Raw genomic sequence first — 26403 nt, 5'->3', positions numbered from 1 at the left:
GGACCAGTGGCCTAAGGGATAGGACCAGAAAGAACTGGTATCTCGGTCTGTGACCTTGCCTTGAAGGTCATGACATGTCACTTCCACTACATTTTAGGCGGCCACCAAGGCCTGCCCAGCTTCTAGGGGAAAGGAAACAGATTCTGCTTCTTGATGGGGAGTGGCAGGGTTCTGCAAGAGTATGTGAGACTAGAAATGTCGCTGTGGCCATTTTTGGAAAATGCAGTCAGCCACACTGCGTTAATGTGGTCTTGGGTGTTCTTTTTATACCCTGTTACTGAGGGCAAGGGACTCAGAATATCTGGTTGCAGGGAGCCTGTTTAAGCCTCTTTCCCCCAACAGACCATTGAGTCCTCAGGGAAAGCTTTATAGTTAGGGCTTTGCTGATCTGCCCAAAGTCTCACAGCTGGAAAAAACACACCAGAGGCAGGAGGCTGTGTCAGTGGTTAATAAGCAGACTGTGGAGCCACGTGAGAAAGACTGCATCCCATCTCTATGTGTGTAGCTCTGTGGCCTAGGGCTGGCACCTCTCTGCCTCAGTTTCCTCACCTGTAGAATGAGGGGAGTCAGAGCACTTACCCCCTAGGGTGGTTGTAATAATTTGACGACTCTATGCTCAGTGCATGATAAGTGCCTATGAATATTAGCCATTCATGAAAATAATTATCATTATTAGCATCAGTTCAGCACCTAGTAAAAAGCTTTTGTCCCAGCAAGGGCTGTGGGTCCTGCCCGCTCCTGCCAGTCCTGGAGAAGACGCCTTGGCAGTCATCCTGTCCTATTTTGTATTCAGCTCATCGGGGCACCTCTGGGAAACACTAGCTCCTAACCCTGGTAAGACCCTGGCTGCATGTAGGAGTTTATCCATCTGATTTTATGCAGTTTGGGAATTTTTCCAGTCAATCCCAGTCTTCATTGCTCCAGAATGTTCCTTCTGTTCTTTGCAGAGAGTCAGATGAGTTGTATTCAGCCCACCTTGCGCCTGAGAACTGTGGAAAGCTGCAGACAACAGCGGCCCACCTGCGGCCCACCTGGCCCCATTCAGACATCAGTCAAGGTTTGCTTGACTGCATCAGACGCGCGCCCACCAAGACTCTGTGCTGCTGTTTGCACTGGTGACATTTGTGAGCGTAGAACCTCATCACTTAGTCTGGCTGTGGTCAGAAGGTGAACTATTGCACTTTCATTCAGTTTATCAAAAGGAACCAAAAATCATTGTCTCCTCTTGGATGAGGAAGCCCCATCACATCACACTGCTCGAACTGCTTACTAAATGGAATCATTACTTTATCGTTTTAAAAATAAAAAGAACAATTTCCTAACTTCTCATGCCTTTATGGGAAGAGTGATGACTGCAAATCTGTTTTTCCCTCCCCCTCCTCTCTTTCTCTGAGCTTATTGGACAGTGTATATAAAAAAATTATCATGGAAAATTTCAAACACAGGAGTAGAGAGAAAAGCACAATGAGCCATCATGTACCTGTCACCAAGCTGCAGCAGTCGCCACCTCATGGCCAGTTTCTGTGGAGCTATATCCCCACTGCCAGGTTATTTTTAATGGCTTTACTGAGATATAACTTAATATGGTAGACGTTATTCCTTTTGCATGTGCAATTCAATGATTTTGAGTAAATTGACAGAGCTATGCAACCATCATCATAATCCAATTTTCAGACATTTCCAGCACCCTCAAAAGATCCCTCATGCCTGTTTGCTCCTATCTTGTGATCCTGTACTGTGTTTCCTCTCATCCACAGACACTTCGGTGTGTATCTAAGTGCTGGGCATTGTGTTCGTGTGTCACAACGGTGCCTGCTCAGGCAGCCCACTTCTGCCTACATCTTTATAAAAGCACAGCCCTGGGTTCAGGGCTGCCTACTATTACAAACTCCAGGAAGCCCTCGGGGAAATGATTGCAGAAAAGAGGCTGCATTGGGCCTGCTGGCCATTTTTATACTGGAGGTGCTGTTGGGCATTCAGTGTAACCCCAATTCAGTTCTACAGCTATGACTGAAGGCCTCCTATGTGCTGGGCACTGAGGACACAACAATGAATTCATTGTGGTCCATGCTGTGTGTGCACAACAAAGTCAAACTGTGTACACAGTTGGTATAATATAGTGGTCAGAGGTGGCCTTGGTGGGATGTGAGCTTATTGGGCTAGCTTGTTTCCAGCTAAAGCATTGCTCCTGAGGTACCTCTGAATGCCTTGGCCTGTATTTTACACAGCTTCTCTGATGACCTCTTGCTTCTGGGTATAAAGCCCCTACTTGTTTTGGGGTGGACAGGAGAGAGTGAATGTACCATTCTCATCCCACATGTTAAAGATAGAGTCCTTGCCAGGGTGATGGCTTTGCCCACCTTTGCTCTCTGCCTCTCTCCTCTAGACAGTAAGTGGAGAGTGAAGACCGTGGAAGGCCCTCAGAAAAAGGACATAGGCTGGGCATGGTGGCCACACCTGTAATCCTAGCACTCTGGGAGGTCGAGACAGGAGGATTGCTTGAGCTCAGGAGTTCCAGACCACCCTGAGCAAGAGGGAGACCCCGTCTCTATTAAAAATAGAAAAATTAGCGGGGCATGGTGACGCACGTCTGTAGTCCCAGCTACTTGGGAGGCTGAGGCAGGAGGATCACTTGAGCCCAGGAGTTTGAGGTTGCTGTGAGCTAGGCTGATGCCATGGCACTCTAGCCAGGGCAACAGAGCGAAACTCTGTCTCAAAAAAAAAAAAAAAAAAAAGGACATAAAATCACATTCATTCATTTATTCAACAAATATCTATTGAGGACCCATATACTATTCAGGGTTCCTGGCACTCAGAAGAGAATAGTGAACAAAACACATTAAAGACCCATTATCACAGAGCTCACATTCAGATGCAACAGACAATAAACAAATAAACAGGTAGAATATACAGCTTGCTGGGCAGTGATGAGGGCTCTGACACAGGATGATTGAGTGGCATCTACAAATGATAAAATACTTTTTAAAAAGAGTATAAAACTATATGTACAGTATGATCCAATTTTTGGAAAGAAAAAATAGTACATATGTGCTTAAAACATACATAGGTGAAAATAAATGGCCCAGAATGCCAGGAGTGGTGGTTTTCTTTGAGAAGTAGCATTGTGGGTAATTTTTTGGGTTGTTTTGTTTTGTTTTGTCTGAGACAGAGTCTTGCTCTGTCACCCTGGCTAGAATGCAGTAGCATCATCATAGCTCACTGCAACCTGAAACTCCTGGGCTCAAGGGATCCTCCTGCCTCGGCCTCCCGAGTAGCTGGGACTACAGGCGCATGCCACCACGCCTGGCTAATTTTTCTATTTTTAGTAGAGATGGGGTCTTGCTCTTGCTCAGGCTGGTCTTGAACTCCTGACTTGAAGCAAGAGAGTGACTTATTTTAAAGAAACCTTAGAAGAAGAAATAGACTCGAATCTGGTTCTTTGTAGCCCCCTCCTGCCACCACCTTCTCTGATGCCCCTGTGAGATTCTTCTTGGTTGGACGTTGGAGGAGACACCCGTACCCGGGTGGGCTAACAGCGAGCTCAAGCCTCTGAGGCGTGACAGCCCACACTACTTCCTGAGGCCTCCCTCTGGAAAACACTCCCTCTTCACAGGGTCTTGGGGGTCACGTAGACCCGGCATTGTTACTTGGTTCCACCACTTGCCATCTAGGTGACCTTCCTTGGGCAAGTGACCTACCCTGGTCCCCACTTTCCTTAGATCTGTTAGTTTGGTCACAGTGCCACCTGGCCACAGCTGTGAGGATGGGATGAGCCAGCATCACGCTGCCTGGTGCCTAGCAGGTGTTCAGTGGACAGTTGTTACTGCCGCTCCTCTTGCCTCCTCCCCCCTTGGGGCTCCCAGATCGCTCCCTGGTCTTCCGCGCCTGCTGCCTTGCCGTGGCTGGTGCTTCCTTCACCCTGGGGGTGTCCATGGCACTGAGCCCCAGACACCTTCCCCACCTGTTCCTCTCTGCCAGGTTCACTTTTGCTGACATGCGTTGGTAGCCAGAGGTGAGGCTGGGGTACCCCTGGGCGACAGCCTCTGTGGCGATGGCTACCATTGCCATAGCAACAAGAGGCTGCAGCACTGACGAGGGGCCCGCAGGAGCCAGGCTGCCTGGGTCCCCGCCCTGGCTCCGGAAGCACTAGCTGTGCGATAGGCACAAATCCCATAATGTCTCTGCCTCAGCTTCCTTTTTGTACAGTGAGGAGAATGACAGTACCTGCATCAGTCGTAGGCTTGTGAGGATAAAATGGGCACGTACATGCAAGGCACACAGAGCTTGGTGCACAGAGAGCACTCAGTCAGTGTTAGTGATCACCCTGCTCTTCTTGTCGTCCTAGGAGCCAGGCTGATAACCACAGCAGATGTCCTCCTGGGGGTTCAGCCCTCACATTCCCTGTGGCGTCTCCACGTTGTCTCAGCCGCCCTTGTTCCTCTCTGATGCCTCGCTCCTCCAAATGGTCTCCTTGTGGAGGTGACTGTCTCCTTGTGGAGGTGACTGCCCACACACAGCCCTGTCCTTTCACCCCCCTGTATATCCAAAGAAGTCTGTCCTCCCACAGAGAGGGCAGGAGAAGGGGCAGAGGATGCTCTTTTTGTAGTCTTGAAATTCAGTTGGCCACTAAAGAGACCAGAAATTGTGTCAGACACTGCAAGAGAAACAAGCTAGAGAGAAACCATTGCTTGTTGCAAACAAGAATTTGTGATTTTAGCTCAGTTCAGCATGAGCACCAAACCACCAACTTTGCTACACAGTAAATGTCAGCGGTGCATCTCACCCTTTGATGCAGTGACATTTTTGACAAGTTGAGCTTTCCAGCCTAGTCTTCCTAAATGTGATCCTGATGACCTTTGCTGAAGTGCAGGGTTGAATCGGTGGCCTGATGGCTGTGCAGACCATGCATCCGGGCTGCGTCTGTTGTGGGGAAATTGGTTAGGGACAAGAACATGGCCTAGTCTGAGTAACAAGCAGAGAATGTTCTGGCCCCGTCATGAGCTGAAAATCTGGAACCTGAATCCTTACATCCACCCACAGCCTGACATTGTACCTGGAGGGCCTGAAGGACAGACCTCCAAGGGCGGGTGATGAGAGCATTCTGTCGAGTGTAAAGAGGTCCCCAGGACAGCCTCCAGAAGTCACTCATCCCTTTCCATGTGTCAGACATTGTGCTAGGTCCCTCAGTGATGTTCAGCAACACAGCACAGTTCTCACCTCAGAGGATTGGAGGCCAGTAAGGGAGGAAGATGAGTTTTTAAAATGTGAGAGAGTGTCATGGAGCAGTCACAGAGGATGGCGAATGACCCCAGGAACCTTTCATTCCGCCAGTGCTGAATTGAGCACACACTATTGTGTGCAGGGCACAGAGAGTACAAGTGAAACTGATGGGTTCCCTGTACTCATGGAGCTTGCATTCTAGCTGGGGAGGTTAGTAGTAAACAAGTTAACCAGCAAACACAGAGATACAGTACAGGTTGCAAAGGTTCCCAAAGAGATAATATTGGGGACCCTCCTACGGGGCAGCACGTGAGGAGCTCCCAGAGCCCCATGTGCCTAGAGGAGCAGAAGAACCTGGGGTCAGAAATTGCAGCTCCGGCAGGGCCTCATTAAAGGATTTTGACCTGATTCCCAATGTACGGGAAACTGTTGAAGGGTTTTACATTTTAAGACTTAAAGGTATTTTAAAGTTAATGGTAATTGCTATGTGGACAATAGATTGGAAGTGAGCCGGTAGAAGTTTGTGTTAAAGGTGGCATTTCAAACTGGTGGAGAAAGGATGGGCTGTCCAATAAATAATGTTAGTACAATCGATTGACTAATTGGATAAAGTGAGAACTCTACTGTGTGCCCTAGGTCATACCATCTGCAAAAATAAATCCCAGATGCTTAAAGAGCTAAAAGTTACATATATTTTGGAAGGAAGCACATATTTCTTTTTAACGTAGGAGACTAATATTGGGCTGGAGAACAAGACATAAAACTTAGAAGCTATAAAATATGATACATAGATTTTACTGCACAAAAAATTTAAACTTCTGTAAAACAAAAGACTGAAAATAAAGGCAGTGAGAGATGGAGAGAATATATTTGCAATACCCATAGTAGTCAGAAAATTAATACTCAGACTATAAAGAGTTCTTTAAATCCATAATAAAAAAAAATAGAAAAACAGGCCAAGAACATAAACAGGCAGTAACCAATAAACATATTAAAAGATATACAACCCACTAGTAGTTGGAGAAATGAGAAATGAAAATTAAAACATGATATCATTTCCATTCTTTTTAATGCTGTTAATCTGTGTTGGCAAGATTCCCTGTGTAGACTCCTATCTTTTAAATAGCATTTTAGCAACAAACAATAAAATCTTAAATGTGCATATGCTTTCATCCAGTAATTTTGCTTCTAGGAATCTATCACGAATATTCACACATACACAAAGAAGTGCATCCAATTCTTTGCAGGATCGTTTGTATTGGTGAAAAACTGAGGGTGTGCTAAATGCCCATCAATAAATGACTGTTGAAGTATCGGTTCTGAACCAGAGGCAGTTTTGCCCCCCAGAGGACCTTTGGCAATGCCTGCAGACGTTTTTGGTTGTTGCAGCTGGGGGTGGATAGAGACTGGCACCGAGCAGGTAAAGGCCAGGACGGAAGACAACCTACAGGACAGGCGCCCACAACAAAGAACCATCCAGCCCAAAATGTCAGTAGTGCCGAGGTTGAGAAACCCCGGGTTAAATAAAGCCACAGCCGGGGCAACACTGTGCAGACAATGAAAAGAAAAAGGTGGATCTATATTTGTGTGACATTAAGGATCTCTAAGATGTGTCATTTAAAAATTGCTTTTTTGAAATTTAATATGTGATCCTTTATAATGTAAGAAAACAAAATAAGTGAATTTTAAAAACTGCTACATATCACTCCCCCTCCCCAGAGGTAACCACTGTTTGCAGCTTTCATGTGTCCTTCCAGAAATATGCCCAGCGTGGGCAGCAGTGGAGTCTGGTTTTCCGTGTGCTGCCGGGTAGCTGTGCTGCACAGTTAGATTGAGAAGCCAGTGCGCTTCTGTCTGCTCAAGACCTGGAGCTGGGGGTCCCTGACATATTCCCTAGGTTATTCTCCCTCTTTTGTGTTTCTGTGGCATTTTCATTTATGGGTACAATACAAAACTATGTGCTGGGCTTAGGGAAGGGTGGGCAGGACCCTGGAGCAAGAGTCTGATGTTGGTGAGTGAGACAGCGTCCAGAGGAAGTGAGCGGGAGGGTTCTCTCAGCCCCGTGGGTGTTAGTGAGACTGTGCAGGGGCTGTTAGATGCCACGGATGTAGTGGAGGCTTTACCAGGGAGGCAGGCGTACATTCCTTACACCCGGGGCAAAATTCAGCCAAAGCTGGGAACATATCAAATTCTTCCTCCTGCCTGCCCACGAAATCATTGACAAACGCAGCTTCCGGTCACCAAATCATCATCCACATCTCTGACTTTTTGAACAAACCTGCCTTTCATCTCCTGGACTTTTTCAGAAAAGCCTCTTAGAGTTGGGTCTGGGACCTTTTGCAGTTGGCTTTCATCAGTTATGTCCTCTCCTCCTGCCTGTCTCTGTCACTCCACGTTCAGGATGGGGAGGGCAGGGCTGGGTGACCTGCCGGCATCCGGCCTGGGGCTCCCAAAACGAAAGGTGTCTGGTGCCATCTTCAGCCAGACGCAGACAGGCACGCTCAGTGCACGGACTTGGCAGGGGCGTGGGGGCTCAGGCCCGCTGAGGGAATGTTCCCAAGCATGGGCTGTGGGCAGCAGGAGTCAGGGCTTCCAAGACCACAAGACACTTGTTCTGCCCAGCTCAGAAGTAGGCATCTCCTGAAAAGTGTCTGTTGAGTCTTTTCCAGAAATTTTTCTGAAATTTACTTAGAAATCAACATTCCATTTCTTCCTGGAGGGACGCTCAGCCAGGCTTAAAACCTGGACAAGCTGTTGTCACCTGGCTCTGGGTGTCTACTCTAGTTAGGACCAGACTGGTCTAGTTCTACAGTCCTCAGGGGACAATCATTTTTCTCAGGTAATGCCAGCTTGCTTCATCTCCTGTAAAATTGTAACCCTCTGCTACTTTCACAGAAAATCGTCTCTTCTTTCTGGTAAGAATTCTGATAGAATAGAGTCAGAAAGGACACAGGTTCGGGGAGGAGGGATGTTTCTACTCTGGAATTCTAATTCCTGTGACTCTGCACAGTGTCACGGCTGGCATGTGGGACCCTTGCTTTGAGGGATGGGCTCTTGCAACGTTGCTTTTAAACCCCTGGACATTTACATTAGATGCTTTATTTTCAACTTTCGTGACAGTTCAATATAAAGGAACAAACCTTTATGAGAGGAGCTAGAAGGCACCTTAAGAGACAAGTTAGCCCTTGGGGAGCATTACGCTGAAGTTGCTCTAAGCAAAAGCACACCTGTCTTCCAGAGAGCCTCCCAGCCTCACCTGTGCTGACCGCAGAACTCCTCCCTCGGTCCTTTCTGAACTCAGGCGTTTTGTTCATTTGCTTTTCTGACCGGGAACAAGGAGAGATCCTGAGAGGCATGAGGAGCCAGCGGATAAACACCCAGGGCCTGTTCTCCACCGTTGTCTTATTCTTCTTTCTGCTTCACCTTTCTTCTTGCCCCCTGAGAATTGATTTAAATGATTCAGGGGTCCCCAACATTTGCAGAAGTTACCTCCTGGCCTTAGATGAATTTCTGAAAAGTCCAGTGTCAGTCATATCTATTTTTAAATTTTTTTTTTTTTTTTAATAGAGAGATGTGGTTTTGCTCTGTCACCGAGGCTGGAATGCCACGCTGTGATCATAGCTCACTATAACCTTGACCTCCTGGGCTCAAGCGATCCTCCCACCTTGGCCTCCCAAACTGCTGGGACTACAGTGAGTTGGCCAAGATGCTGGCTGTGTCCAGTTGGAATGAATGAATCCTCAGACAAAAAGAAAGTTTTTAGGAGCATGCATAAGCACGTGCCCTATCCTGTCTAAACTAGAGTTTTCCGAAATGGGGCTTTCCTAAAGAAGGGCACGTGGTAGGCAGGTGCAGTCCATGTGAACAGAATTCAGGAAGTCTTATTTCAAGTTTCCCAGCGAGGTTTGAGATGTTTGTGACATGGCAATAATGTCCTGCTGCACAATACTCAGCCCTGGAAGCTCAGAGGGGGAAGGCCTGCCTGTCCAGACCCCTTTTGTTCACTGGGAAATTTGCATATCTCTGTGTCACCATGAGAGAGGGCTGACTGTCATCAGTGAAGAGTTGTAAAAATTATTTTAATCTTTGCATTAAATTAGGTGCAAAATTGCCTCTTCACCTTGTAATCATACTGCATCATTCCAAATCATCTGCATTTAAGCCTTGCATAAAAGTAGCCCAGTGCATGAGGAGGTCAGCGTATCGCGGGGGAGACCCACAGACTTCCTCAAATAGATGAGGTCGGGAAATGGGACTGACGAGACAGCCAGGCCCTGGAGACCATGCACAGTCCTACATGTAAAGCAGAGGCACTGTAAGAGCTTGAAACAACCTCAAGGTGTGAATCATTATATTGCCATGGCTGGCTGGCTTCAGAGGAACCGAAAAAATGCAAATACTCATGTTACTCATTAGCAAAGGGAAATCACAAATGTTGAGGGTCCCTCCATGTCAGAGCCACACACTTGTGTTTTCATCTGTTAAGCAGAACAGTCTTTGTGCCCACTTCAAGCTTTAAGCCAAGAGTTCTTTTTTAGCTGTTGTACCTATTACTGAGACCTTGAGAGAGAGCTAGAAACAAGGGGCTTTAGAAAATAAGAGCATTTTCAGCATTGACCACTTTAACTGGAGTTAGATCTGTTTTGTGATTTAATTCTCATTGTAGACTGACATTTTCTACAGCAGGGTTTTTCAGCAGCAGTACAATAGTTTAGGGGCCACATTTGAGGCTGGATAATTATTATGGGAGCTGTACTATGCATTTTGGGCTATTTAGCAGCCCCCCTGGCCTCTACCCACTAAAGGCCAGTTGAACCCTCCAGTTGTAATAATCAAAAATGTTTCCAGACATTGCCAAATGTCACATAGGACACAAATCTCTCTTTCTGTCTCTCCCCACGCCCACACATTTAAGAATCACTATTCTATAGGAAAGAGGCTGTATAAAATAATCTTTTTCCTAAATTAGTTGTGCATTTAAAATAGATCCTGAGATTTGTACACGCATTTAACCCTGTGTGTTATTGATTTGTTCCCTGCATGGAGTGGACAAGGTTTCATTCTCTTTGATTGGCCTTCACAAAAACTAAGAATCTTCTCTTCCCTCATCCAACCTACTCACCTGTCATATTCATGTGTTGCTAATAATATTTACCTGACCTATCAGTTCAATAGTAGGTCATTTTTTTTCTTTTCTTTTTTTAAATAATTTTTTTTTCTTGAGACAGAGTCTCGCTCTGTTGCCCAGGCTAGAGTGCCGTGGTGTCAACCTAGCTCACAGCAACTTCAAACTCCTGGGCTTAAGCGATCCTCCTGCCTCAGCCTCCTGAGTAGCTGGGACTACAGGCATGCGCCACCATGCCCAGCTAATTTTTTATATATATATTTTTAGTTGGCCAGATAATTTCTTTCTATTTTTAGTAGAGACAGGGTCTCACTCTTGCTCAGGCTGGTCTCAAACTCCTGACCTCGAGCAATCCTCCCGCCTCGGCCTCCCAGAGTGCTAGGATTACAGGCGTGAGCCACCACGCCTGGCCAATAGTAGGTCATTAATTGTGCACATTCATTCATTCGTGCAACAGTATCACTGAGTGAGGCCTCAGCACCTGCCCTGGTGGTGAGCAGGCACCACCTCTGAAATAGGGCATCACCTGTTTGATGACATATCCACGCCTCTCAGCTTTTTAGGGTGACGGCTTACATTTTTGGGAGGCAAAACTGCATCTGACATGGAGGAACAGAGTTGCTAGAGTCAGGCAGACCTGGATTCAAATCCCACCTCTGCTGCTTACAAGCTGGGTAGCCTTGGGATAATTGTGAACCCACATGCCTCAGTTTCCCCATATGAACATGAGGATTTGGTCTACCTGGCAGCATTCTGCAAGGCCTTAGTGAGATCATCTATGTCAGACATCAGCAAATGGTAACTTACTGCCTGCCAGCTGATAGGCTGTAATGTATGAATTGTCATCTTTGTAGGTCAAAAACAGTTGAATATTGGCAACTTCATACAGTCCAACCTAACATGTAAACCCTAGGTCAGTTGTCACTCTGTACTCTATTCTTTGCCCTGTGGTGGTCCAGCAAATAAATGGAATGGTTCTGCTTTGTTATGTACCTGTGAGGCATCCTGCCGGCACAATACAGTGAACTTCAGAGGGGAACGAAGTCAGTCTCTGCCATCATCAGCATTCACAACTAGCATGTATTTTAAAAAGCTTGCACTATATGAAATTGCACTCTCCCAACCTTCCAGCCGGTTTGTGCGCAAATAACCTGTAGCATTTCCTCAATTCTGGCCTGCCAGGGGGATGTCTGGTTTGTTTTCTGTTTGTTCGTGCCCTGGGTTCCTGTCTTGGGCAGGCACTTCTCTGATATCTCTGTTCTCATGTCTCAGGTCACTCTGCTGATCGCCTTCATCTGCGTGCGGAGCTCTGTGTGGACCGACTACAGTGCCTACAGCTACTTTGAAGTGGTCACCATTTGCGACTTGATAATGATCCTCGCTTTTTACCTGGTCCACCTCTTCCGCGTCTACCGCCTGCTCACCTGCATCAGCTGGCCCCTGTCGGTAAGCGGCCCGGCCCTGTTCTCAGCATGCCGAAGTCAGGATGTCAGCTGCTTTGACACCCAGTGCAGTCCTTCCCGTCTGCCCATTCCTCCTCTTTAGCCGTCCTTTGCTTCCGCCCTGAATTTCCAATGGTTTGGTGGACATCTCTGCTTTCTAAAACTCACTTTCCAGCTACAAGAAGACTGTGGCTTTGGCCTCAGTGTTAATTTTCTCAAGTGACAGAGAATGGGCTGTGGTGTGCGAGTTGAGAGGAGGAAAAGGAAGGAAGGAGCTGATGGAGAGAGTGGTACTTACGCTGTTGTGAGGGTTGCATGATGGGATTTGTTAGCAAAAAGGGATGGGCAGGGATAGGGAGACAATCAGAGGTTGCCAGATTTTTTTCTTTCCACTGTATTATTTTTTTTAAAGCTTTGTTGCTATGCAGTTCACATACTATAGCATTCACCCATTTAAAGTGTGCAGTTCAGTGGAGTTTAGTATATTTTCAAAATTGGGCATCTATCACCACAGTCAATTTTAGAACATTTTCAGGCTGGGCACGGTGGCTCACACCTGTAATCCTAGCACTCTGGGAGGCCAAGGCAGGGGAATCACTTGAGCTCAGGAGTTCAAGATCAGCCTCAGCAAGAGCAAGAACCCGTCTCTACTAAAAATAGAAAAAATTATCCAGGTGTGATGGCGCATGCCTGTAGTCCCAGCTACTCGGGAGGCTGAGGCAGGAGGATCGCTTGAGCCCAGGAGTTTGAGGTTACTGTGAGCTAGGGTGATGCCACCGCACTTTAGCCTGGGCAACAGAGTAAGACTCTGTCTCAAAAAAAAAAGAATATTTTCATCATTTCAGAAAGTAATTCTGTACCCTTTAACTCTCACCTCCCCACCACTCATCTCCTCTAGTCCTAAGCAAAGACTGATCTGCTTTCTGTCTCTAAAATTTTTCTACTTAGGACATTTCACAGAAATGGAATCATATATGTGATCTTTTGTAACTGGCTTCTTTCACTTAGCAGAATGTTTTCATGGTTTATCGATGTTGTAGTATGTATCTGTACTTCATTCCTTTTTATGATCAAGTGCTATTCCATTGCATGGCTACACCACACTTTGTTTTAATTCGTCACTGATGGACCTTTGGGTATTTTCACCCTTTGGGTCTTATGAATAATGCTGCTGTGAGCATTCATATACAAGTTTTTTATGTGGACATGTTTTCATTTTTCTTTGATATATATCTAAGAGTAGAATTTCTGGGTCATGTGGTAACTTTATGTTTAATTATTTGAGGAACTGCCAGACGGTATGCCAAAGTGGCTACACTGGTTTACATTTCTACCAGTACTGTATGAGGGCTCGAATTTCATCCCATACTGGGCAACACTTATTATCTGACTTTATGATCTTAGCCATTCTAGTGAGTGTGAAGTGGTTTTGATCTCTCTGATGACTAATGAGGTCAATTATCTTTTCATGTGCTTTTTGGCAAATTGTATATTTTCTTTAAAGAAATATCTATTCAGATCCTTTGCCCATTTTGATTAGGTTATTTGTCTTTTATTATTGAGTTATAAGAGTTCTTTATATATTCTAGATAAAAGTCCCTTATCAGATGATTTGCATATATTTCCTCCCATTCTGTTCACTGTTTTACACTTTTTTGATGGTGCCCTTTAAAGCACAAGTTTTTAATTTTGATAAATCTAACTTATCTATTTTTTTCTCTTTTAGCTCATGCTTTTGGTGTCATATCTAAGCAGCTATTGCCAAATCCAAGATTGTGAAGATTTACCTCTGTGTTTTCATCTAAGAGTTTTATAGTTTTAGTTCTTACATTTAGGTTTTAATCCATTTTGAGTTAATTTTTTGGATTTATTTTTAATTGACAAATAATAAATTGTATGTATTCATAGGGTACATAGTGATGTTTCTTTTTTTTTTTTTGAGACAGAGGCTCACTCTGTTGCCTGGGCTAGAGTGCTGTGGCATCTGCCTAGCTCACAGCAACCTTAAAATCCTAGGCTCAAGCAATCCTCCCACCTCAGCCTCCTGAGTAGCTGGGACTACAGGCGAGCACCACCACATCTGGCTAATTTTTTCTATTATAGTTGCCCAGCTAATTTCTTTCTATTTTTTTAGTAGGGACAGGGTCTCACTCTTGCTGAGGCTGGTCTTGAACTCCTGACTCAAGCAATCCTCCTGCCTCAGCCTCCCAAAGTACTAGGATTACAGGTGTGAGCCACCATGCCTGGCCCATAATGATGTTTCAATACATACACTGTATAATGATCACATCAGGGTAATTAGCATATCTGTCATCTCAAACATTTATCATTTCTTTGTGTTGGAAACATTCAATATCCTCCTAGCTATTTGAAACTATATAATGTGTTATGGTTAACTTTAGTCATCCTACAGTGCTAAAGAACACTAAAACTTATTTCTCCTATCTAGCTAGGAGAAATTTTGTGTAATTTTTCTAGTAATTTTGTGTCCTTTAACAAATCTCTCCTTATCCCTCCCTTTCCCCTACCGTTCCCAGCCTTTAGTAACTTCTATTGTACTTTTTACTTCTATAAGATCAACTCTTTTTAACTTCCACATGTGAGTGGGAACATGCAGTGTTTTAGTTTCTGTTCCTGGCTTATTTCACCTAACATAATGTTGAGTTAATTTCTGCATATGGTGTGAGGTAAAGGTTCAGCTTCATTTTTTGCATGGGGACAGCCAGTTTTCCCAGGACCATATATTGAAAAGACTATTCTTTCCCCATCGAATGCTGTTGACACCTTTGTCAAAATCAATTGACCATTAAATACATGGATTTATTTCTGGGCTTTCAATTCTATTCCATTGATCTATATGTCTATCTTTATGCCAGTAGCACACTATTTTAATTACTGTAGCTTTATAGTTGTGAAATTAGGAAATGGGAGTCCTCCCAATTTGTTCTTTTTAGGATTGTTTTAGATCATTGCAATTCCACATAAATTTTAGAGTCAGCTTTTCAATTTCTGAAAAGAAATTAGTTGAGATTCTGTTACAAATTTTATTGGATTTATAGCTCAATTTGGGTAATATTGCTGTCCTAACAATATTAAGTCTTATGATCCATGAACATGGGAGATTTTTCCATTTATTTAGATCTTCTTTCATTTCTTTCAATGTTTTATAGTTTGCAGGGTATAAGTTTTGTACTTTTTTGTTAAATTTGTTCCTAAGTATTCTATTCTTTTTGATGCTATTTCAACCAGATTTTTTCTTAATTTCATTTTCATATTTTTCATTGCAAATGTATAGAAATACAATTACTTTTATATTGATCCTATCTTCTACTTTGTTGAACTCCTTTATTAGTTCTATTAATAATAGATTTTTAGTGGATTTCTTAGGATGTTCTATATATATAAGACCATGTCATCTGCAAACAGAGATGGTTTTACTTCTTCCTGTCTAATCTCAGTGCCTTTCATTTCATTCTCTTGCCTTATTGCAAGAAATTAGTTGAGTAAATTAGTTGAATGTTAACTAGAAATGGCAAGAGCAGGCATCATTATCTTTTTCCTGATTTTAGGAGGCAAGCATTTCGTCTTTCATCATTAAATATGATATTGGGTATCAGTTTTTTGGTAAGTGCCCTTTATCAGTTCCCTTCTAGTCCTACTTTGTTGAGTGTTTTATCATGAAGGGTGTTAGATTTTGTCAAATGTTTTTTCTGAGTCTATTGAGATGATCATGTCGGTTTTCTCCACATTATTCTATTAATATGGTACATTACATTGATTTGTTTTTATATGTTGAACCAACCTTGCATTCCTGGGATAAATTCATTTGATCATGGGTGTATAATCCATTTTATGAGGTCTGTCCAGAAGGTATCCAGCCACATAATATGAAAAATAGAGACATTTATTGAAGAAGATACAAGAAACATTGTACATAGGACAATGACACCTCAGTCTTCTTCAAAGTAGGCACTTGGGACTTCACACAGTTCTCCCAGCGTCTCTTAACCTAGCCCGTACACGTTCAGCATTCTCAAGTGTTCTGCTTGTTGTAGGCCTTCCAGAACATGGATCACTTTCAACAGATTCTTGACCATCTTTGAAGCATTTGTGCCACAATTTTATTTGCACTGCACTCATTGCATTATACCCGAAAGTCTTCTGAATCATCCAAATAAATAGTTTCTGCGGAGCAATGTTCAAGCTTAACGCAAAATTTGATGCAGAATCTTTGCGCTACTCACCCAATCATTTTGAATGCAACGGCCACACAGTACACATGCTCACTCAACAGTGTCTAGCGCCCCACTGACTAGTACGGTGAAGTCATCATTGTTCACGCATTTACATTACAATCACTCTCCTTGGCTGGCAGGTTACATCAATGTTGTATAAATCATTCTCATCATATTAACAAGTGTGCACTTGTAGTCTCAGCTACTCAGGAGGCTGAGGCAGGAGGATCATTTGAGTATAGGAGTTCAAGTCCAGTCTGGGCAACATAGTGAGACCCCATCTCTTTAAAAAAAAAAAGAAGAAGAAGAAAAGAAGAAATAGGTGTGTGCAACATTCACTGACTTTCACTTACACACATTACCAAAATCCTCCACATAACACATAACAACGGCTGGATACTTTCTGGACAGACCTCGTAAAATGGATTATACACCATGACCAAATGAAATTTATCCCAACCTCATATATGTTGGTAAATTCAGCTTGCTAGTATTTTGTTGAGGATTTTTTTACATCTATATTCAAAAGAGATATTGGTCTGTAGTTCTCTTCTGATATGTGTCTGGTTTGGGTACCAAGGTAATACTGGTCATATAGAATAATTTGGGAAGTGTTGCCTTCCTTTTTATCATCTTTTTTTTTTTTTTTCTTTTTGAGACAGAGTTTTTTTTTTTTTGAAACAGAGTCTCACTCTCTTGCCTGGGCTAGAGTGCCGTGGCGTCAACCTAGCTCAGAGCAACCTCAAACTCCTGGGCTCAAGCAATCCTTCTGCCTCAGCCTCCCAAGTAGCTGGGACTACAGGCATGCCCCACCATGCCTGGCTAACTTTTTCTATATATTTTTAGTTGTCCAGTTAATTTCTTTGTATTTTTTAGTAGAGATGGAGTCTCACTCTTGCTCAGGCTGGTCTTGAACTCTGACCTTGAGCGATCCTCCCGCCTTGGCCTCCCAGAGTGCTAGGATTACAGGCGTGAGCCACCTCGCCCGGCCTAAGACAGAGTCTAGTTCTGTTTCCCGGGCTAGAGTGTAGTAGCGTCATCATACTCACTGTATCCTCAAACTCCTGGGCTCAAGGGATCCTCCCAACTCAGCCTCCCAAGTAGCTGGGACTACAGGTGCACACCAGCACACCCAGCTAATTCTCCTTTATCTCTTGAAAGAGTTTGTGGAGAATTGGTATTAATTCTTCTTTAAATGTTTGGTCGAATTTGGCAGTGACGCTAGCTGGGTCTGGCTTTTCTTGTGGGTAATTTTTTTATTATTAATTCAAATTCTTTTTTTTTTTTTTTTTTTGAGACAGAGTCTCACTCTGTTGCCCCAGCTACAGTGCCATGGTGTCAGCCTAGCTCACAGCAACCTCAAACTCCTGGGCTCAAGTGATCTTCTTGCCCTAGCCTCCCAAGTAGCTGGGACTACAGGCTCGAGCTACCACGCCTAGCTAAGTTTTTGTTTCTATTTTTAGTTGATTGGCTAATTTTTTTGTCTATTTTTAGTAGAGATGGAGTCTTGCTCTTGCGCAGGCTGGTCTCAAGCTCCTGAGCTCAAGGGATCCTCCCACCTCGGCCTCCCACAGTGTTAGGATTATGGGCGTGAGCCACCACGCCCGGCTACCTTTTCATTATTATAAAATGTCCCTCTTTATCTCTAGTAACTTCGTTTGTGTGTTAAAGTCTATTTGGTCTGATACTAGTATAGCCACTCTGGCTTTCATTTGGTTGCTGTTTACATGGCATAGCTTTATCTTGACTGTACAGTGTGTCTCCTTTATAGCATATACTGTAGACAGCATATACTGCAGTGTATCTTGGGGTTTGTTTCTTTATTCAGTCTGACAACCTGTGCCTCTTGATTAGATTATTTAATCATTCACATTTAATATTAACACTATCCACTATTATTTTGAAACAAATTTATTTTGTGTTTCTGAGTTCTTAGGCCCCTTTCAAAGTTATGGCACCTTTCTGCCATTTTTTTTTTTTTTTTTTTTTGAGAACAGGCTCCTCTGGGCATCCCTGATACAGGTACTGAGCAAACACAGGAGAGAATGAAAGCTCAGAGACAAGAACTGGGGTGGGCAAAGGGGGTGGTGAGTGTTGGAAGGACAGGCTCCACCACACGTTTTTGGCTGAGTACTGTTTCAGTACCTCCCAGCTAGGATTCTCTCAACTGTCTTTCTCTGTCCCATGTCATCCTCCTCTTTTTTATAGGTGAGAATCTTGGAGATGGAGAACTTCCAGTTACTAATCTGCTCTTTAGTCACAATCTCTGTGATCTACCTGGCATAGTCCTTTCTAGTAAAGAAATCAGAGTCTTTGATTTTATGTAGCTTTGAGAAGAGCTAAGCTTCAAAATGGAATGCTTTTCCAAAATGTAATAGCTGCCTGCCCTGATGGGCAGAACTTCACAAAGAAATGATGTCTAAATTCTCATCACAGGCAACTGAAATGGATTGACTCTAGATTCAGAGCAAGTACCCTAAGTGGCTCTCAGCTCCAGTTCTCCTCTGATCTGGCATTGAATGGGGAGGAGGAAGGGCGAGGTGGAAGCATTCCCATACTACTAATAGGTCCAGCCTTGTCCATGGCCTGCAGAGCTGCTTTTTAATCACAGGGAGTGAATGGGGTGGAAATGGACGGCCCATGGGCCAAGGCAAGAAGTAAAGATGGAGTCAGTCCTGCCAGTAGGCTCATTGGCAGAGCCTGGCCACGGGGTGTTCTTCTGGAGAGAAGAGGGAACGACAAAATGAGGACAAAACCAAGAGGGCATAGGAGTGAGAGAGGAGCTGCCACTGCACACCACACCTCATTCTGGGCTCTGACTCTGAGCACAAAGGGCCCCTAGGAACAAGCGCCTCTCAAGTCCAGACTCGGGACTGCCACACAAAGGCAGCACATTGTTAGCCCAGAACTTTCTCTGAAGCTGAAGAGAAAGGTACATATCTCTTCAAGGGGCTTTGCTTCCCAGAGCTGGAGCTTCCATTTAAACTCTGCAGCCTGGGAATTGCAAGAAGCTCATTTGCTTTTTAGTAGCTTTAGCCAGAGGTCAGTGTACTGTCTACAGATTGATCTCAGGAGTGGAGTGGTCCCCAGTGGCTGTCTCTGCCCTCAGGAGAGCTTCCTTTCTCTGCGTCCCCTTCCCTTCCCGCCTGCCTAGCACCGAGCATCGTTCCTCCCTTGCTTGGCCTCTTCCCGGCCAGGCTTCCACATCGGCCGCCTGCTAGCTGCACTGCTCCTCCCGGCCGGTGTCACTCTCCCGTTCTTTTCATCTCTTCTGATGCCCAGTTGCTCTGCAAGAGCCAGGAGTGGACCTCCCTACCCAGCGTCTGCTTTGTTTCTGCCCCCAGGAACTTCTGCACTATGGAATCGGTACCCTGCTCCTCCTCATCGCCTCCATCGTGGCAGCCTCCAAGAGTTACAGCCAGGGCGGACTGGTAGCCGGAGCGGTGAGGATGTCCTTGGGAGCCTTTAGGAATGAATTCATATTTCAAATGCTTATTTTTTCGTGGTGGGGGCAGGAAAGGGGTTGGTTTCTGGGGCCTTTCTTTCACAGATTCGATAGCTACCTTGATCCAGCCGCCAGCTATCTCCAAAGAGCCTTAAACGTGGGCTAACAGCAGAGGGTCTCAGAAGGTGGCATGTCAGGGCTGTTGGCAAATGCAAGTGGCCCCCAGGAGCCCAGGCCTCTCTCTCCTACAGCCGCTACTTAGATTGGGGGCAAATGGGTTTTAATTTGCATGCCCACTCTGATTGTTTGCTCGTGGCTCCCACAGTAATGTACAGAGAAAGATTTTAGGGCCTTTTGTGGGCCCATGCGACAGGATACTATGATCAGTTAGTGAATCTGCCGTGAGTCTTAGCTTTGCCATTCCTGATTCTTAACAGGATTCGGTGCAGGAAATAACACCCCTATGCGATCCATAGATTCCTGTCATCTGATTTCTGATTTAGCTGTTTACGGTACTGATTTGCTTCACTGATTAAAAGGCAAGATTTTTCAAATGAGTTTTAAGAAAAACTCTGTCAAGCCAGGCGTGGTGGCATGCACTTGTAGTCTCAGCTACTCAGGAGGCTGAGGCAAGAGGATCGCTTGAGCCTAGGAGTTCAAGTCCAGCCTGAACAACATAGGGAGACCCCATCTCTTTAAAAAAAAAAAAAGAAGAAGAAGAAGAAGAAAAGAATAAACAGCTCTCTCTGTGTGTAACATTCACTGACTTACACACGTTACCAAAATTCTCCAGGCTTTGGCCTGGGAGTGGGTTGGCTCCTGGAATTCCACTGAGAGATGGAGTCTCTCCTCCAAAGGTCAGCATGGGGGCAGAACGTCACTGCAGAGGGTGGCCCTAAACACTGATGGCCATCTGTGCCTCCCTCAGCACCCCCTCCCACAACCCTACCCCTGCGCAGTCTCTGAGGAGGGGGTGGTTGCCACTTGCAGCTCACCACCTGGCCAGCTGCAGTGTGGGCTGGTGGAAGAGGCAGGAGGAAATGTACCCCTCTGTGTTTCAGGGCCCACACAGGGAGATGCCAGCTGGGTTTGATAATTCAGGCTGCACGTAACCGTGTTAGCCCTGGAGTCCCAGTATCCAACGTTTATCATACACTGTCGTTGTGCCCAGGACCAAACCTAGGCCACGGGGAAGCCAGAAGAAATTTTAAAAATATGATCCTTGCTTATGAGAAAGTGGCAATTTAGCTTAGGAGATGATGACAAGGCACATGAAACAATTAGCAAACAAGGCATTGTCATCTAGAATGGTATTATGTAGCGATATAATAAACTGTTCAATTATGCAGTGCAGACAGTTGGAGACTGGGATGGTATATAATCTGCTAATTGTGCAGAACAGACAATGAGAGGCCAGGACAGGCACTAATAGGCTAATTATGCGCTACAAACAATTGGTACAAACAGAGCCAAGGAAAAGGCACTGGAGGAAGTAGTGAGTGTGGGCTGGTGGTGGCAGCTGTTTATGTAAACCAGCAGCTGGGCTTGAAAAGAAAACCAAACCTTGTTGAAAATCCTACCCTTCACCTGGCTGCTCCCAGACCATTCCTGTTGGACGTCAGCTGGTGATTTCAGCTGTGCACTAGTGGTGGCACGGTGAGCCCGAGGCCTTTGACTGGTCTGAGAACACCTGTGTGGCCAGACTAGCACAGCGTGGACTCTGGAGCCAGACTCCCTGGGCTCACGCCCCGTGTCTGGCCCTTGCTGGCTCTGTAACCTTATGCAAAATAGTTGACCTCCTCTACCTCCCTTTCTGTGGCTGTAAAATGGGGGGGATGAAGGCAGGTAATACTAGCACCCACTGCATAGAGTTGTGTTAATGGGATCCACACAAAGGGCTTAGTGCCCCGGCAGGTACATAGTAGGTGGTCAGTAAGTTTTAGCTGCTACAGCTGCCAGTGTGTTCACAAGGAAGGAAAATGGCTACAGCTGTCAGAGTTCCAAAGACACCAGGGTTTGTGCCTGCCTTCTCCCTGAACCCTCTGAGGAGCCTCCCCCAAGGCCCCTTCTTCCCCGGGCAGCTGTTCCCCATCTGCAAGTGAGGGGTTGGGCTGGGCTAGGTCAGACTAGATGGACCTTGAGAAAGGAAGAGTACACTGCCCTTGTTTCAATCTAGTATTATTTAATATGTGCAAACTGGATAGAAAGGCCTCAGCTTCTGGCTCTTGCATGGCTATAAAGCCAGAACAGAACAGAAAGCCATGACAAATGAAATGCAAACAATGCCACCACACCAATAAAATCCATTTGAACATTTCAAATTTTTAAACCCAAGCATTTGTACCCCGTAATATTGTGAAATAAAATAAAAAATTTTAAACCCAAATTAAAATGTATAATTTCACCTTACTTATTCATTCATCCAGGATAATCAAAGTCCAGTGGCTTGGCCCCAAGTTGGTTATAAATATGAACCCAAACGGGGGCCCTGAAGTTGCCTAGAGTGAGAAGGGCAGGGGGTGGAGACCAGAGGCCTGGCTGCCAGACCCGACCTGGGCCCAACCTAGGGGACCTGGGGCCGGTGACTGGGTCTCTCTGGGCTTCATGTGTGCACCTGAGCAAGGACAAGGAGGTCGGGTCAGGTGACTCCCCAAGCCCCTTTCTGGCCACAGCTGGTCCAGGGGACGAGCACAGAGGTGAGAAACAGACAGGATTGCCAAGGGATTGGCCCACGCCTGTGAACATCCCGTCCTCTCTCCACTGCAGATCTTCGGTTTCTTGGCCACCTTCCTCTGCCTGGCAAGCATATGGCTGTCCTACAAGATCTCGTGTGTGACCCAGTCCACAGGTGAGTTCTGGGTATGTGTACACAGAGGATCTTTCAAAGTCCCCGCCTCTTGGCAACAGGAGGACAGCTTATTCTTGACGTCAGCAATCGGGAATGACCCTGCTGCCGAGAAGGCTGTATCCCAAGGGGACCTGCGAAGTGGTGTTAGAGCACTGGGGCCGCCAGGAGAGCAGGGGTAACCCCATTATCTCTGCTCTTGCCCCCATACCCACACGCCCAGGGACGCCCTAACATTTCAGCCTCTGAAGGCAGATCATTTTCTTTATATAAGTTTCTTAATGATGAAAATAGAAATGTGGAGGTTTTAGAAAATACAGATAAAGGTAAAAAAATTAAATAAAAACCATCTGTCATCACACTACCCAGAAATAGCACCTGGGTGTCTATGTTCCCAGTATTTCCTCTTTGAAAATATATATCCCTGTTGCTTTTATTAAAAGGATCAGACTTTATGTGCTACTTTGAAACCTGTTTTTCCCTCCTACTTAGCCACCTATCAGACGTTTTCCCAGCGGCATTAGGAATCCCTCTCTGTCGCTCTCACCGGCTCTGTGGTGTCGCAGCGACTCATTGCACAACTGTGCTGCCTCTTATTTAACTTGTCTCCTTTTTGAGGGCATTAAGGTTTCAGGGGGCTTGAAAAAATTCTTTGTGACTAAACAGTGCTGTCATGAACATCCTTACCAACAAATCCCTATATGCAGCCTTAACATTTTTTTTCTTTAGAATAAATTCTTAGGAGTAGAATGGCTGAAAGCTTGAAGCCACTATTTTGACGAATCCACTTTTTCCTTTGAGCCATCACTTCCTTTCTTTATCTTTTTTCTTTCTTTTAAAAAAACACATTAGAGATGTCCAAGCGTGCCCCTCACGTTGTCTGAACGGCTGCAGAAAGGCAGTCACGGCAGAGCTTTGCGAAAGGAGCCAGGCACCGAAGCCCCGGGGGCGTAGGGTTCCATTTGTAAGAAATGTCCGGAACAGGCAAATCCACAGAGACCCAGACAGTAGTGGCCTTGGGCCGGGGGCAGGGGGCACTCAGGAGGGACCGCTAATGGGGATGGGGTTTCTCTTTGAGGTGATGAAAATGTTCTAAAATTGTGGCGGTGGCTGTACAATCCTGCATACTGAAAACCATTGAATTGTACACTTTAGATGGGTGAATTGTATGGTGTGTGAATTATATCCCAGTACAGCTGTTTAAGGAAAAAAGAAAAATGAATGATAAAAAAAAGTGGAGAATGTAGAAGAAAAGTTAATAATGTCTAATGGTGATAAATCTATAAATATTGATATAAATATATTACTTAAAATGATGGAGAAATCACCAAAAGAAACAGCTAAGGGCGTCACAGGGGCTTATCTCTGAGGAGGAGGGAGGTGGGAGGAGTACCCTGTCTGCACTATTGAAATTTTTTTCTTTCTTAGAAGTGTATTTAAAAAGAATAAAATAATCCCAATGAAAGTTAGCACTGGGTGGAGGACTCTTCTGTCCTCCACCAGAGCTGACCTTGGGGTCGGGCCAGCAGTGTGTGGCTTCCTGGCGGGCTCCGTCCCTGGAAAGCTGTCCTGACTTTGCCGTTTCCTTCCCAAGATGCAGCTGTCTGACCAGGCCACAGCCTTCGGGCCCCCAGGGAGCCCTGCAGACCGGAGGACCAGTGACCCGAGGCACAGCTTCTGCACCTGTGTTCCTGTGCCAAAGGCCTGCACCGCTGGCGGGCACAAGGAAGGGCCCGCACTTTCCTCCCGCCTTTGCAGGAGGTGGTTCCCTGAGCTCCTGAGCTGGCCAGAGCCTCTCTTTCCGGTCTTCCCTGGAGAACATTCCTCCCCTTCTGCCAAAGGAAGGCAGCCTCAGGGGAAATCTGGTCCCTCACTTCCTGCTTTTAGAACCAGCTCAGGTACTGATGGCCCCACTTGACTCACGGTGGGGCTTTGTGAATACTCCTACATCAATCTGCTTCAACTTCACATTCCTCAGGGGGGTGATGCTGCCTTAAGTCCTCTTCCAAAAACGAAGCCTCCTCCTAATTTATCTAGTTTGTCAGTCTGGTCTCTGAGATCTCCTCTTTCTGACAGTGAGTTGTGCCTGTTCCCAAATAGGAGATCTCATGTCTCCTTTCCCTGTCTCTGCCTTTGTTACCATTGTGTGTGTATGTGCGTGTGTTTTTTTAATAAAATATTGACTTGACCAATTGTACAAGGATTTCTTAATGAACTAGAAGTCTGTAAAATGGCCTGAAACAGTTTGCATTTGAGTTTGTGTCTGGCAGATTGCTCTGTCTAGACTCCTTGCTAAACTGCTAGACTTCTGTTTTTCGCTCCACTTTGGGTGATGTTAATAGGTTGAATTTTAGGTTTTGGGTAAACATGTACAGGTCTTAGTTTATATTTAGGTCCTTCTGCAGTATCGATTTGCTCAATTTAGAAAGGGCTTTCGGCTGGGTGCGATGGCTCACGCCTGTAATCCTAGCACTCTGGGAGGCCGAGGCGGGCAGATTGCTCAGGAGTTCAAGACCAGCCTTAGCAAGAGCGAGATCCTGTCTCTACTAAATATAGAAAAACTGACCATGCATCGTGGCGCATATCTATAGTCCTGGCTACTTGGGAGGCTGAAGCAGGAAGATCCCTAGAGCCCAGGAGTTTGAGGTTGCCGTGAGCTACCATGACACCACTGTTCTTCCTCCAGCCTGGGAGACAGACTCTGTCTCAGGAAAAAAAGGGGGAGGGGGCTTTGAAGGAAGCTAAGTGGTTGTGTTTACACTATGACAGTTAACCTTCTTATCTTATGTTTACCACTTTCCCGGTCATGGGCTGCTTAGTTGGCTAAAAAGAGGAAGGGGGAGTGGAACAAAGTTGAGCCATCCTGTGTGTCAGCATGTAACATTCATGACCACGTCTATTAGTGGTGGCAGCGTTCTGGGCAGGCCTTAGGAACACCTTTTTTAGAGATGGGGAAATCAGGCCTCCCTTCCCAAGGCACAGGGCAAGCCAGCAGGGACTGGGCTTAGAATCTAGGTGTGCCTGACTCCCTCCCCCATGCCTGCCTCTGCACCGTGTGCCCTGAAATGGAGGCAGCCCCCACCGGGCTGTGAGATGGGCTCTTGGGCTGCTCTCCTTGTTGCTGGGCAGCTCAGGAGAGCGAGGTCTGTCTGGAATCATCTAGGGCAGCGGCACCGTGATGTGGCTGCTGACGGGAGGGCATCCCGTGTCTCAGGTGGGCTGGAGCGGGAACACGGCTGGGCAGCCCTGTGTTGACCAGCTCCTCAGCACAGGATGGCGGCGCTTGGCTGAGGAGGGCGCTGTCCAGGTGAGGCAGCAGGGCCCAGAGGTCCCCGCCTGTGTGGTGACGATGCAGGCCTCACCACGGAACCAGGAGCCGGCGTGACCATTCGGGTCTCCCCTCAGGAGGACAGAGGAGGGTAGGGACAGTGCGATGGCCAAATGGTGAGAGCCAGAGCCTGCTCAGTGAGGAAGAAGAGCGCAGAGCAGATGAGATATCCTCAGACGACGAGCAGTGGCCTTGGCTGAAGAGGCAGCTGCTTGACCAGAGTGTTGAGGTGGGAGGTAGGGGCAGAGGTGACTGCTTGAAGCCACAGGGCCTTTTTAGAAACTGGCCACACACCCCAGCACCAGGGAGTAATTGTTTCAGTAAACAGAGCTAAGGGTGGTGGGAAGAAATCAGGTTGGAGTCAGAAGTCCTGGGTTTGGGGCCCAGCTCTGCCATGCCATGCTAGCCCCTGACATTGTACCGACTACCTCTCTGAGCCTTTGTTCCTCATTCGTATAATGGAGAGAATAAGCCCATCCTGGACCCTCCTGGAATTCAATAACATAGCAACGTGCTTATATTATAGTTATCTTTCTGGTCTTAATGCCCAAAGAGGTACCAAAATGACAGGAAACGAGCCAGTTAATGCTGCTGAGGGGCGTGGGGAGTTACACTGCTGGAAAACATCTTCGCTTTTAGTTTCCTGGGCCTTAAATTCTTTTAAAGTCAGGCTTGGGGGCGGAGGGCAGTTTTCAGCAGGACTCCGGGGGCTGTTGTGGATGCGGGGCTGGAGAACACACCTGCAGGACACCAGGCGGGTTAA

General features: G+C 45.8%; 1 protein-coding gene across 1 annotated transcript in view; it reads left to right on the top strand.

Moving 5' to 3' along the window:
* Positions 1 to 24500, top strand: part of CMTM7 (CKLF like MARVEL transmembrane domain containing 7) — a 53238-nt gene extending 28738 nt beyond the window's left edge. Inside the window, exons 2-5 of the mRNA XM_045537510.1 lie at positions 11618 to 11791; positions 19367 to 19465; positions 22234 to 22315; positions 23907 to 24500. Of these exons, the coding sequence (XP_045393466.1) occupies positions 11618 to 11791; positions 19367 to 19465; positions 22234 to 22315; positions 23907 to 23920 (369 nt within the window). The 3' untranslated portion in view covers positions 23921 to 24500. The remainder of the gene's footprint in view (positions 1 to 11617; positions 11792 to 19366; positions 19466 to 22233; positions 22316 to 23906) is intronic.
* Positions 24501 to 26403: the final 1903 nt, after the last annotated feature.

The sequence above is a fragment of the Lemur catta genome, chromosome 1 (assembly GCF_020740605.2).
Source record: "Lemur catta isolate mLemCat1 chromosome 1, mLemCat1.pri, whole genome shotgun sequence".
In the NCBI taxonomy this organism is placed as follows: Eukaryota; Metazoa; Chordata; class Mammalia; order Primates; family Lemuridae; genus Lemur; species Lemur catta.
The sequence above is the reverse complement of the archived record's forward strand: the minus strand, read 5'-3'. Positions and strand labels throughout refer to the sequence as shown.